This window comes from Diabrotica virgifera, chromosome 1 (genome assembly GCF_917563875.1).
Source record: "Diabrotica virgifera virgifera chromosome 1, PGI_DIABVI_V3a".
Classification (NCBI taxonomy): domain Eukaryota; kingdom Metazoa; phylum Arthropoda; class Insecta; order Coleoptera; family Chrysomelidae; genus Diabrotica; species Diabrotica virgifera.
Genome location: NC_065443.1, coordinates 265655517 through 265669583, shown reverse-complemented (window position 1 = coordinate 265669583; position 14067 = coordinate 265655517). Strand labels below are relative to the sequence as shown.

At 33.3% G+C, this 14067-nt stretch overlaps 1 protein-coding gene across 1 annotated transcript in view; it reads right to left on the bottom strand.

The window, feature by feature from the left end:
- The window catches only part of LOC114344625 (protein crumbs), a 220675-nt gene that overhangs the window by 29159 nt on the left and 177449 nt on the right, over window positions 1-14067 (bottom strand). Inside the window, exons 18-19 of the mRNA XM_050650029.1 lie at window positions 2864-3314; window positions 360-482 (exon numbers count right to left, since the gene is read on the bottom strand). Of these exons, the coding sequence (XP_050505986.1) occupies window positions 360-482; window positions 2864-3314 (574 nt within the window). The remainder of the gene's footprint in view (window positions 1-359; window positions 483-2863; window positions 3315-14067) is intronic.

The window sequence follows — 14067 nt, the reverse complement described above, 5'->3', positions numbered from 1 at the left end:
TACCAATTTATGGAAAATATGGTCAAAATAAGGTCTATAGAAGGACTGGAGAAAGTTATGACACCCGCACTCGGTCACGCCGGGTTGCTTTTGGTGACACACAACATATTTGAATGATACGCTAATAAAGGTTAGATAAGCGGTGTATTTTATATATCTTCTTCTACGTTGCGGTTGATCGTTGATCTATAGTTCTCTTCTACTTGTCAGAATAACCAAAGGATACATAACATTGTCATGTTTGAATTTTATAAAGATAATATTATGTAACTTTAGATATTTTCACGTTTTTGAGAATTTAGTGCATGCAATTTTGAAAATTATATTATAGTGAAGATTATGTAATCTGAATTGCCTACCTTCAGTGCAAACACAGGTAAAATTGTTACCAGTGACCTCATTTGCTCCTGTTTCACAACTAGCAGGCTCTTTACATGGTTTGTTCTCGCAGGTGATCAGTAAAGGAGCTTCGCACTGTTTACCTAAAAATTATAAATAAGATTAAAATATAAAATGTTTATGTTGTACAACGTACGAGAAAGTACCACGTACCCTGTTAGTGCCCTAAACTAGTTTCAAAAAAATGTACTACATAGTAGAGTTACGTGGCACAAACTCTTCAAACTTGAAATGTATTACGCTGTTCAATAAGTTTTGCGGTTCGATAAGAATCAAACACATGAACCAGGCAAGGAGATTCACTAAGCCCTCTACTGTTTAACATAATGTTGGACGCAATAACAAAACAAGTGAAGAAAAAAGAGGGTAAAAAATGGGCGATAGAGAGATAAAAATACTCTGTTACGATGATGGCACCGTGTTAGTAGCAGAGTGCGAAGACGACCTACAAAGACTACAGCACGAATTCAATATTAACACAAAAGAAATGAATATGAAAATATCAGCCCAAAAAACAAAAAACTTAGTAATAGCCAAAGAACCAATAAGATGCAAATTGGAGTTAGAAAATCAAATTATACAACAAGTAATGACTTTCAAATATCTGGGAATTAATCTATCAGTCGACAACAATATCGAAGAAGAGGTAAAAGACCAAATAATTAAAGCCAGTAGAACGGCCGGATGCCTAAACGACACAATTTGGAAAAACAAACACCTAAGATTGGAAACAAAGGCCCAAATATATGTCAGTTATTAGGCTAGTTATGACTTACACGGTCGAAACAAGACCAGACACAAGTAAAACACATCTCGATATCTGGAGACCAACGAAATGAAGCTCTTAAGAAGGATTGCTACAAATGGACTACAGGACAGAAGAATTGCCCTACATATGTAGGGTAGACAATATCTGGTAAATACTTGGGTAAAGAACAGCAAATAAGAGGGAAATCAATACATAAGCAGAATGTCTGAATCAAGGATAGTAAGAATAGCCGGGAATAAGTCACCGTTGGGCAAAAGAAGTATAGAACGCCCAAGGAAAAGATAGAACCATAATTTAGGGATAGAATAAAAAGCACCGTTGAAGAAAAATAGGCAGTAATGCCTATATAAAAGAAAAAGATCATAGACATACAGTGCGCTGGAATAAGTGTTACCCCCCCCCCTTATTAACTTATTTATTTTTAGCACATAAGCAAAACGCTCGGACAGGTCGATTTTTAAAATAATCATAGTATATTATAGCATCAATGTTTCGAACTTTACGCGATGCCTCTTCAGGTGACAGGCACAACTTTGGATTTTTTACATGGGAAAGTACATCATGTGACACCTCATTTAAAAGCTTTTAAAATACTGATTGAAAGCGTAGGAACAAAATGTCGGTCGAATTATTTTTCAATGTATTCATTTTTTTCGAATCCTGCGAAAACTAATACGTATTTTTTAAAAATTTAAACGCAGAATGAAATATTACAGTATTATTATCGAGGGTCGAAAGTCCCTGAAAACTACTATAATGATTATTTTAATAAGACACAGGGGAGAAAAAAAGAGAAAATTTAGTCTGATTTTTAATTTAAAATAAATCATTCAAAAGACACTTTTGTTTGTTCTAAGTGACTTTCAGCCCTCGGTAGTAATGTAACCTTTCATTTTGCCTTTAAATTTTTCAAAAATACTTATTAGTTTTCTCAGGATCCGAAAAAAATAAATGCGTTTAAAAATAATTCTCACGAAATTTTGTGCTTACTTTCTTAAAGATGATTAAAGTGTTATGTATTTTTGTAATCAGTATTTAAGAAGCTTTTAAATGAGTTGTCACATGATTTAAAAAAATCCCGTACTTTCCCATTTAAAAAAATCAAAGTTGTGCCTGTCACCTAAAGAGGGATCGCGTAAAGTTCGAAACATTGATGCTATAATATACTATGCTTATTTTAAAAATAGACTTGTTCGAGCGTTTTGCTTATGTACTAAAAATAAATAAGTTAATAAGGGGGGTAACACTTATCCAGCCAGCGCACTGGAAAACTGTTCCCCTAGTGTGATAAAGAAAAATATTTGTAATTAGGGTAAGCACATCTTTCTATTTCTAATTGGCAGGGTCTATCCAATGACGTTGGGTTTATCGACTACGTGACTTTCCAACTGCCGAAGATTTGATAAACCCCGCCGATTAAAAAGAGATGCGTACCCTAATTACAAACAATTTTCTGCGTTGCACTGGGGAACAGTTTTAGATTGCAGCGCGCAAACTAGGTATTCTATGTCTAGTAGGTGTAGGATTGTTCTATATATGGATTAGGTGACTACAGACTACAGTGGGAGAGAAAATATCTATGGGTAGGATGGCTTTACGTGACGTTTAGAAAGGTTTGATATGACTAGCTTAAGATGTGAGAGTGCGCCAAAATTTAAATATTCTATATAATTACCAGTAAAATAAATTACTTACCGACAAAACCTTCGGGACAATCACATTTGAACGTTCCAATCAAATCATTACAAGTGCCTCCATGTCTGCACGGATTGCTGAGACATTCGTCGATGTCAGTTTCGCAATACTCTCCTTCGTACCCAGCCAAACACTCGCATTTGTATTCGTTGATCAGATCGACACATGTGGCGTTATTCTCGCAATGATTGTTCTGGCATTCGTCGATATCGATGGAGCAATCGTCACCTGTGTATCCTGGCTGACAATGGCATTTGTACGTTTCGGTACTGTTTAGACACACGCCCTTATTGAGACAGTCCACCGAATAACACAAAATGCATCCTTGTTCGGCCGTAAATTCTTCTTTCAGTTCGTACATTCTTTTAAGGTTGGTTTTGTTCGGGTAGATTTCTAGAGTGTGAAAATAGGGAAGAAGTAAACCTCCTATTCTTAATTCGCCTAAGCAGCCCTTAAATTCAAAAATAATAATTCATTAAAAATCAGCGACCAATTTATGTTACTTATCACAACGTTTACCAAGTTATTAAGGAGTGTCCGCTGTGAAAGGTAACTATGATTATAGGTCACGTGGTACTCTCGCTATTTGGAGGACGTTTTTATGTGTATTCCTTATACGTAATTTACAAAAGCAAGAGATTAATTAAAGTTTTGCTATTAATTTTGTGCTAATGTATCAATACTATATTAGAAATTTGCTATAAATACTCTACTCTATATTGTAGAATTTTTTTTTGATATAATACACAAATATAGTTAGTGTAAATATAGAAAAACACGAACACATTAAGGTTAACTTATGTCTAGTTTAGGGCAACATAATCCAAGAATTATATTATATTATATACAAGGTAAAATATTCTGCTAATGTATCAATAAAAGGCGAAATGCCAAAAATAATTTACAATATTTAGCTGCATTTAAAGTAAAAAAAAAATAATATTTATGAATGCTGTTTTATATAAACTCAAAAATTGTAGCTTCTCAATAAAAAAATATAATTTCGTAAAAGTCTATATTTACATTTTAAACATTCGTATACATTATACAAAAAATATTGCAACACTGTGGCGTACTTTGTTATTAAACAAAGCTTTAATCCATTTTTTTATATGATCCAACCTATTTTTTCATGTAGGAAAACGAAAGGTTTTCACTCCACTATTTCCCCACGTAAGTAAACAATCAATGACACAAGAACCATGATAAGGCATTTTTAAAAAATAAACGCAAATATAATGTACGCACAAACGTCCCCCACGGTTTACAATTTATGCTACCAGGAGAAGCACTGTCGACATTTCATATCCTCTCCACGTCAACCCTCCCAGCGGATAGGAAACGCTTCTTGAATTTTATTAAACATTGTTTTTACTGTTCGTGGTTTCAGAGAGTAACAATGGTTATTACTTTACACACCACATTAGAAAGATACTTTTCCACCTACCTCTATCAAAAGTATACTTTTCCTGGCCTGATTGTAGGGAGCAAAGTCGTACTTTTCCTCCCTAGAGAGGAAAAGTAAAAGTGACGTCATGGTATGTCATTGATGAAATAACTTATTGACGCCCTATACAATATTCTAATATCTATTACGTAAGTATCTATACATTTTAACGTTTATTTATAGAGCACCCTGTATTTTACAGAATAGTAAAAACTGTAAATTGTTATTTTGATTTAACAATGTTTACATTAATAATTTGACTTATATTTGACAGTTGACAGTTATACTGTACCTACTTGTTATTTTAGTGCTCAAATAAATTTTGTCAGTTACATAAATAAATTATTTAAAAATGAAAAAATTAGTTGATATTTGAGGAAGGTGGAAAAATCATATGTATAACATGGGAGTAAAGTGCCTTTTCCTCCCTCGTTATACAAATAGCTATTTCATTATGAATTACAGTGAATTTAAAATGTGAAATGTTTGTTATAAATAATATGGAAAAAAATATATTATATAGTTCCAAAAGTTATGCATCGCCCCTCGTATTCAAGATTTTTACACTTTTATACATCCATTAAACTCAACAAGTTTCTTTGTTGTCGGGATATAAGGTTAGAACTACGCCTAAGGATGCTTCGATGTTACGTGTTCTCTACTCTTCTTTATGGCTTGGAAGCGTGGACATTGAAACAAGTCCATTTGAATAAGTTGGCCGCCTTTGAATTTTGGTGTTACAGAACAATCTTACGAATCATGGATTCAAAGAATGTCAAACGTGGAAGTAACTAGAAGGATAGAAAATCAACCGGAAATAATACTATCTATCAAAAGACGAAAACTTGAGTACTTGGGACATGTGATGAGAGGTTAAAAATACTCACTACAACTTATTATGCAAGGCAAAATCTGAGGAAAGCGAAGTATGGGAAGACGAAGAACATCCTGGCTTAAGAACTTACGGGAATGGTTCGAATGCAGTAGGTAGTGCAGAGCTATTTAGAGCGGCAGTCAAAAGGGTTCGCATTGCCATGATGATTTCCTACCTTCGATAGAAGATGGAACTTAAAGAAGAAGATCCTTATCACAGATTTAATAGACCTTTTTCATATAAAATAAACCTTTTTTGGTATTTTTATTTTATTTAAATACCCATTTAATTGATCTGGTTTTGCCAAGGTGTAAACATTTGAAAAATTTATTCTGGTAAAATTTGTGAAAACGTGATTTATAACGTGAATCGTAATTTAATTTCAGAGTTACACCGTGCAAAAATTAACGCTATATGGCTTAATTACACGTAACGAGTACAGTGGCGAGACAGCAAACTGTTACTAGACCGAGACAGTGATGAGGGCGAGAGATTGTTTATACGTATTTGACAATTTTTGAATTTGGAGCCGAGTCAGTTCAGTTTCTTGTAACAAAATGAACTTCTGTTGGAGTGATATACTCCAACAGAAGTAATGAAAAAGAAAAGACTAAGTAATAAAAAGGAACTGGTATAAAAATGAAGAGAATGTGTATGTGGGGTGTGTGTAAAGAAAAGGGTGCAGTGGCTTCTACGTTGAGAAGCCGCAATAGGAAAAAATACTACTTTGCAGTAGTACTGAAGAAAGGGGAATTAGAGGGGATAGAAGTAGAAGTGGGAAGAGATAGAGGCAAACTGAATAGAGTTGGCTAGCTATAGATGCAAGAGAGCAACTTGACACTCAAGGATGGATACGGCTCGTTTGCATGCCTGTCGAAGAACAGTAGCTCTATATAGATAGTAATGATGACTAGAAGATGAAATAATAAAATAAGAATAATATACTGAAAATGAATGGAGATGAATAATGACTAAAAACGAACAAAATAAATAAAACTAACTAATCATGGGCGCCATGAAAATGATCTTCGATCATTTTCCCAGGTATCTTACACTGCTGTCAAATATTAAATAAGTATATTAAATCTGTAATAATGAACATAAAGGAGTAATAAAATAATTGATATACAAAATAAATAAATATTTATTAAAAATAACTACTAGATTTTTGACAACCTCTGAGTTACACAAAGTGTATATCATGTGACTCTAAAATGACATAAGTTATACAGAAGTTAAGTTAAACCTGATATATCATATAACAACAGTCCTGCTATATGTATGTACAAAAGATATACCTCTTACTTACATATAGGGTACAAAATTACATAAGTCTTCTACCAAATGGTTATAGTACGCCTGCTACGTACAACCAAATGAAACCGATGAATATTAAAAGTAATATAAATAAATAGGCCCAAGCCTCACTAAGGGAAAATACAATAATGAAGGAAGCAAGTTAAATTTACAAGGAATGAAATAGAAATGAAGTTGAGATAAATACCTACGATGACCTAAATTAACCGAACAAATGGAATAAAGCGAATAACAATAAAATATTTGGGAAACAAGCTAGTAATATTAAAAAAATAAATTTACCCGAATTACATAAACCAATATCAAAGCAATAATAAAGTATTAAAAACCTAATTTTCTCTAGGCTTATTCCTGTGCACAAGAAGTTACCGTAGATACAAAGTTTGGGAACCAAATAATCTAATATACAAATATGTCAAAAAAAACCAGAGGTAACCTAAATCTGGAAAAAAAACATAGTGTATTTAACAGATAGTCTGAAATATAAAAAAAACCAATAGTTACTAAAACACCTCACTAAATGTTCCCAAACGAGGTTGCGGTTGCATCCTAGAAAATGATGCACCAGGATGGTGCGACCCCATGGCTCCTGTAGGCCCAGGTGCCAAGACGAAAATTGAGCTGGAACGCTCCCATAGCTTGCTCCCAAAAGGACGTATTCCCTGGCGACTTGACTGTGGCTGTAGTGGTTTCCCTAGGTGTCAAAGGGCTATGAGTTCACCATGTGGTTACTCCAAAATGGCGTGATTTCTATTCCGATTCCAAGAGGGGTTGTTCTACCCACATGCCACCCTACTGTAGAAAACCATTTGTGGTAATTTTTTTCTTTTCACTGATGTTATAAAATAAAAAACCAACCGCCATTCTAATATTCTATGGTAGCAACCAACTTCACCTACAGCCACAGGTCAAGTGATGAACATTCGTCTCTCCTTCCAAGAGTACGACGTCAAACTCACCGAACGCGAAATAATTCTCGATAGGTGGAGTATGTTCCATCACCGAGGTATGACGTCACGTCAGTGGTCCTATACGAGGAATTAGAGAATTTAAATGGGAGAGCGAAGGAAAATAATTATAAAAATAATTAAAGAGTTAAGTTAGTAACGTGACCGTTACAATCCCCTTCTACTCGGGAAAAAAAATTTATCAAAGAAATTTTTTTTTAAACCTCAAAATATTAACAACTAAATTTACAATAGTCTAACAATCCACGTTGATTCGCAAGATTACCAATAAGAATGAACTGATGATCAGGAAAAATAAATAAATTACTCAAATTCATATTAGAAGGTTACTATGTTACTCTCTGCTACCAAATATTAACATAATATTGCTTAAAAATCAAAACAAAACTAAATATTGTACTAAAGTTCATAATAATGCTAAGTGTCGAACTGGGCACCAAAACCAAAATTGAGCTATCCATGGACATCAGATTTATAAAGGATATATCCAAGGACGGAACAACCAGGAAAAGGTGTGAGCCAATTCGAACCATATCACAAGTAAATGTATCAAAGTGATTAAAAAAAAATCAGTAACTAAAATAAGTAAAGAATTGAACACTTAATCCAAAATTGAACTAACAATGGACACCAGATTCATAATAGTATATCCAGAGAAGAACAATCAGGAAGATTTATGGAACAACTCTCACTAATGCCAAATAATACCAATAATAAACATACCAAAGGAATCCAAAACTCAATAACCAAAATAAATGTGGAATCGGACACTTAATCCAAAGTCGGACTATCAGTGGACACCAGATTCATAAAAGGCATATCCAAAGAAGAACGACCAGGCAAATTTATGGACCAATTTGCACCAATACTAATCCACATAAACAGATCAGGTCTACGTACACCCACATCCGGTAATACGAACCTATCCAACCAAATACACAAAATAAATGAAGAATCGGACACTTATCCAGAATCGGACTATCAATGGACACCAGATTTATATAGGAGTATATCCAAAGAAGAACGATCAGGCAAATTTATGGACCAATTCTTACTAATACTAAATAAACTAAATTATTGGATCCAATGGTAACTAATACTGAACAAAATAAATAAATTAGGTCTACATACACCCTCATCCGGTAATATGAACCTATCCAAACTAAGTAATCAAAATAAGTCAGAATAAAAAATTACTAACAGACTAAGTAACAGAGATGTAACCTGACTAAATCAAAAGTAAGATAAATACCTAAAGTGTATTGACTAAGATATTATAGAAACTACATAAACTTAATTCGTGCTGGTATTCGCGAACTATAGCATGTTGCTACAACAGATGTATGAGAATAACCAGACTCAGATAAGGTACTAATATAAGAATAAGTAAGAAAGAAAACAGAATGAATGGTGAACTTACAAGGTCTATGGCACTATGATAAATAATAGGAAGAAAAACAATATGATAAGTGATAGGGAAAAAAAATTGACGAGAACAAGCACAATTTTAAATAAAACTGCAAATTCATGCGTTCTCACATACGTGGAATTATTCAGGAAATATTCCAGAATCTGAATAGCAACTAATGCCTAAGGAAAGAAGTGGGAATATACTCTGATGAACAACTCATTTGTCTAAACACTCCAAATACTGACTTAACAAACCTACTGCGTATAGGGATAGTCAACAACAAACATGCTATGAAGTACGAGATAAAATATAAACTAAATACTTCCCTATCAAATTGTAAATATGTAACTGGAATAATTGGACTAATTAGACAAGAATAGTTAGGACATGCTGCAGGCATTTCCTGACCAGAAATATTATGATAAATAAACATCTGCATACTCAGCCATGAAAGACATAGATTACGAAATTTAATCGAACAGCACTGGCCACGTACCGAACAACAACTTCGAACCCACGTATTCACTAAATCCTAGTACACACAGACTAATTCTTAGAGGAAATAATATGAAAGACTTAAGAATTCACACATACTTACATCAAAATTCCAAACTAATTCCAGAATCATAATGTATAGGAAATAAGGGTCTGAATTATTATAATGTACTTAAGATATCTGTGACAAATGTCAATAGAGTAACCCAATAACAAATTAACAACCACATCTTTCCAATATGGCAAATGCAATAACAAGATATAAAAATAATATAAAAAAAATAGTAGGTAATCAAATATTCAAAAATATATAACACATAGGTAATCTGACATATGTAGTGCATAACATATAGTTCCATAATAATATCCATATTAACCAAGAGTAGGTACTTGTATGAGTTCACCTATCCAAATATATAAATATATAATAGTCAACAACCCTTCTAACTTAGGGGTTAGGTGTGCAAAAACTAGACAAAAATACAAGTGAAGTTTTTATTAATTGGATAATCCTACTGACAGGATTAGCAATTAATAATATTGACTCATAATAATAATTAAAATGCACCATGCCTAATACCAAAAAAAAGTTAAACTCATACATAAAGTACTACATAATAATTAAATTAATAAGTAATAAATTAAAAGTCATCAACAACAAAGCCAAAGATGAAATCAAGCAATGTATGTAGGTACCTGCATTATCAGATGACAAAAAAAATATTTGAGCTAAGCTAAAGACAAACAGAAGAAGAGATTAGCTTGAACAACACTGTTAAGGTAATCTTCTTCTGAAGACTGTTCTATAACTTAGTAGGAAAATAGTATCAATGTTTCCTAACTAATAAAGAATTTATATTTAAATCTCAACCTAAAGTATCTGATTTCTATGAGCATTATATTATGGTACCCACATTGATATATTATTATCAACAATAATAAAACTAGAAACTGAGATGGATAATGGAACTACTTTACTATAAAATAATTATAATTGTTATGTTTAACACTACCAATTAAAGAAAAATAATTTGGATGACCATCTGTAATCATCCGAACCATGCGAATTCAACGTATCATGTGTAGAAGCTAATGTTGTGGACTGATTGTGCTTTGTGGTGTGTGCCTGTCTTACCAAACAACCCAAATATCAAAAATAACAAATATAAAATATAATCTAAAGTTTGTAAGACAAAGATACATATGGAGAAAATATTAGCGACACACCAACAAATAAAAAATGCCAGCAAATATATAAAAATAATCAAATCAATAGCGTAAATAAAATACCTAAATACTGAAAATGATTTCTAGTTATGTATAAAATATAACCATACTAGAAAAAAATGTATGCATATATTCAACGATTAATTGTACGCGCAAACGTACTACCATTGGTAGAAGGAATAAAAATTTAACTAATAGAACATAATGTCAGTTATGTATACTCAATCTAAATACATAAATAAGTTTCCAATAAAAATACAAAATCCAAACTAAGATATGAGCTGTACCACTAAAACTAAAAATGAGGTATCGAAATCAACTAATCAAAACCAAAAGCAGCATAAGTCTACCTGTTTAGTATTCGTAAAGTTTTAAAGACCAAAAATAAATCAGAAGTAACATGTATACAAAGATTCAAAAGTTAATAAAACAGAAAATTCCAATAAAAGAAAATTGAACTAAAAGAACTACTGTCTTAGAACCATAAAACGGTTGGCACCACGCATTGGGCAGCCAGTGTAACAAAATGAACTTCTGTTGGAGTGATATACTCCAACAGAAGTAATGAAAAAGAAAAGACTAAGTAATAAAAAGGAACTGGTATAAAAATGAAGAGAATGTGTATGTGGGGTGTGTGTAAAGAAAAGGGTGCAGTGGCTTCTACGTTGAGAAGCCGCAATAGGAAAAAATACTACTTTGCAGTAGTACTGAAGAAAGGGGAATTAGAGGGGATAGAAGTAGAAGTGGGAAGAGATAGAGGCAAACTGAATAGAGTTGGCTAGCTATAGATGCAAGAGAGCAACTTGACACTCAAGGATGGATACGGCTCGTTTGCATGCCTGTCGAAGAACAGTAGCTCTATATAGATAGTAATGATGACTAGAAGATGAAATAATAAAATAAGAATAATATACTGAAAATGAATGGAGATGAATAATGACTAAAAACGAACAAAATAAATAAAACTAACTAATCATGGGCGCCATGAAAATGATCTTCGATCATTTTCCCAGGTATCTTACACTGCTGTCAAATATTAAATAAGTATATTAAATCTGTAATAATGAACATAAAGGAGTAATAAAATAATTGATATACAAAATAAATAAATATTTATTAAAAATAACTACTAGATTTTTGACAACCTCTGAGTTACACAAAGTGTATATCATGTGACTCTAAAATGACATAAGTTATACAGAAGTTAAGTTAAACCTGATATATCATATAACAACAGTCCTGCTATATGTATGTACAAAAGATATACCTCTTACTTACATATAGGGTACAAAATTACATAAGTCTTCTACCAAATGGTTATAGTACGCCTGCTACGTACAACCAAATGAAACCGATGAATATTAAAAGTAATATAAATAAATAGGCCCAAGCCTCACTAAGGGAAAATACAATAATGAAGGAAGCAAGTTAAATTTACAAGGAATGAAATAGAAATGAAGTTGAGATAAATACCTACGATGACCTAAATTAACCGAACAAATGGAATAAAGCGAATAACAATAAAATATTTGGGAAACAAGCTAGTAATATTAAAAAAATAAATTTACCCGAATTACATAAACCAATATCAAAGCAATAATAAAGTATTAAAAACCTAATTTTCTCTAGGCTTATTCCTGTGCACAAGAAGTTACCGTAGATACAAAGTTTGGGAACCAAATAATCTAATATACAAATATGTCAAAAAAAACCAGAGGTAACCTAAATCTGGAAAAAAAACATAGTGTATTTAACAGATAGTCTGAAATATAAAAAAAACCAATAGTTACTAAAACACCTCACTAAATGTTCCCAAACGAGGTTGCGGTTGCATCCTAGAAAATGATGCACCAGGATGGTGCGACCCCATGGCTCCTGTAGGCCCAGGTGCCAAGACGAAAATTGAGCTGGAACGCTCCCATAGCTTGCTCCCAAAAGGACGTATTCCCTGGCGACTTGACTGTGGCTGTAGTGGTTTCCCTAGGTGTCAAAGGGCTATGAGTTCACCATGTGGTTACTCCAAAATGGCGTGATTTCTATTCCGATTCCAAGAGGGGTTGTTCTACCCACATGCCACCCTACTGTAGAAAACCATTTGTGGTAATTTTTTTCTTTTCACTGATGTTATAAAATAAAAAACCAACCGCCATTCTAATATTCTATGGTAGCAACCAACTTCACCTACAGCCACAGGTCAAGTGATGAACATTCGTCTCTCCTTCCAAGAGTACGACGTCAAACTCACCGAACGCGAAATAATTCTCGATAGGTGGAGTATGTTCCATCACCGAGGTATGACGTCACGTCAGTGGTCCTATACGAGGAATTAGAGAATTTAAATGGGAGAGCGAAGGAAAATAATTATAAAAATAATTAAAGAGTTAAGTTAGTAACGTGACCGTTACATTCTATTCTCAAAAACAAGGAGTAGTGTACTTATGGATCGTAAAGCTAACATTAAAAATATATCAAACGGCTTATACTATACCATTTTTTATACAAGAATTGACGGATATATTATGAGAAGGAGATAAGCGGCTTTGGACTATAGACAACGAATTTTAAGAAGACCAAATCTCGCTGCTCCCGATTTCTTCGATTCATTGATTTTTTTATTTCTTGTCTATATGTCGAATTTAAATTTTTTATTTTATTTGACTTCTTGAGTTTTAAAACCAACAATATTTATTTCTTCTACAATCGATACATATGTTGCATCACGTTTTTGTTTATTTTTATACTCCAAAGATTTGAAATTTCATAAGCACGAGTGTGACTTATCTATAGTATTGAACTAAACTTTATTGTCCTATCTGAGTTCCATTTATTGTTAGCTATTTTTGAGAATCACAAATCACATTGATTAACACAAGTCGTCTCCTCTGATGAAGTAGTAATGTGCACAGTTACACAGCGAGTGTTGTTTACACATACCGAGTGGATTGGCGAGTATACGATTGAAGGGTGGGAGGTCGAAGACTCGGCCTAGTAAATAGAACAAGATCCGAGTGACTGTCTCGCCATATGACTGGGTCGAGTGCTCGACCAAGCACTCGTTAGTATGTTTATACCAAACGAGCACTCGGCCGAGAACACTGGCTCGCTACAATACTCGTTACGTGTAATCAAGGTTTTAGTTGAAGAAGGCCATTTACAGCAGCTCGTCCCACATATATGAAATAGGTTTCTTTAGACAAATACAGAATACAATACAGAATAGAGCTCTCTCATTTAGACCCCGAGTTACCATTGAGCAACAATAGATATATCAGAATTTTCATTCGGAGAAATTTTTCTATCTCTGTACCAGTCTTCCAAATAGACTTCAGGCATGCTACAGAAGTCAGAGTATCGTTGGCTACAATAAAAAGAAGAATTTTACAGTCAGGTTTGAGTAGTCGTCGATCAATAAGAGTTCGTGAGCTACAACTTAGACATGTTTTGTACCGCCTCCAGTTGGCTCAG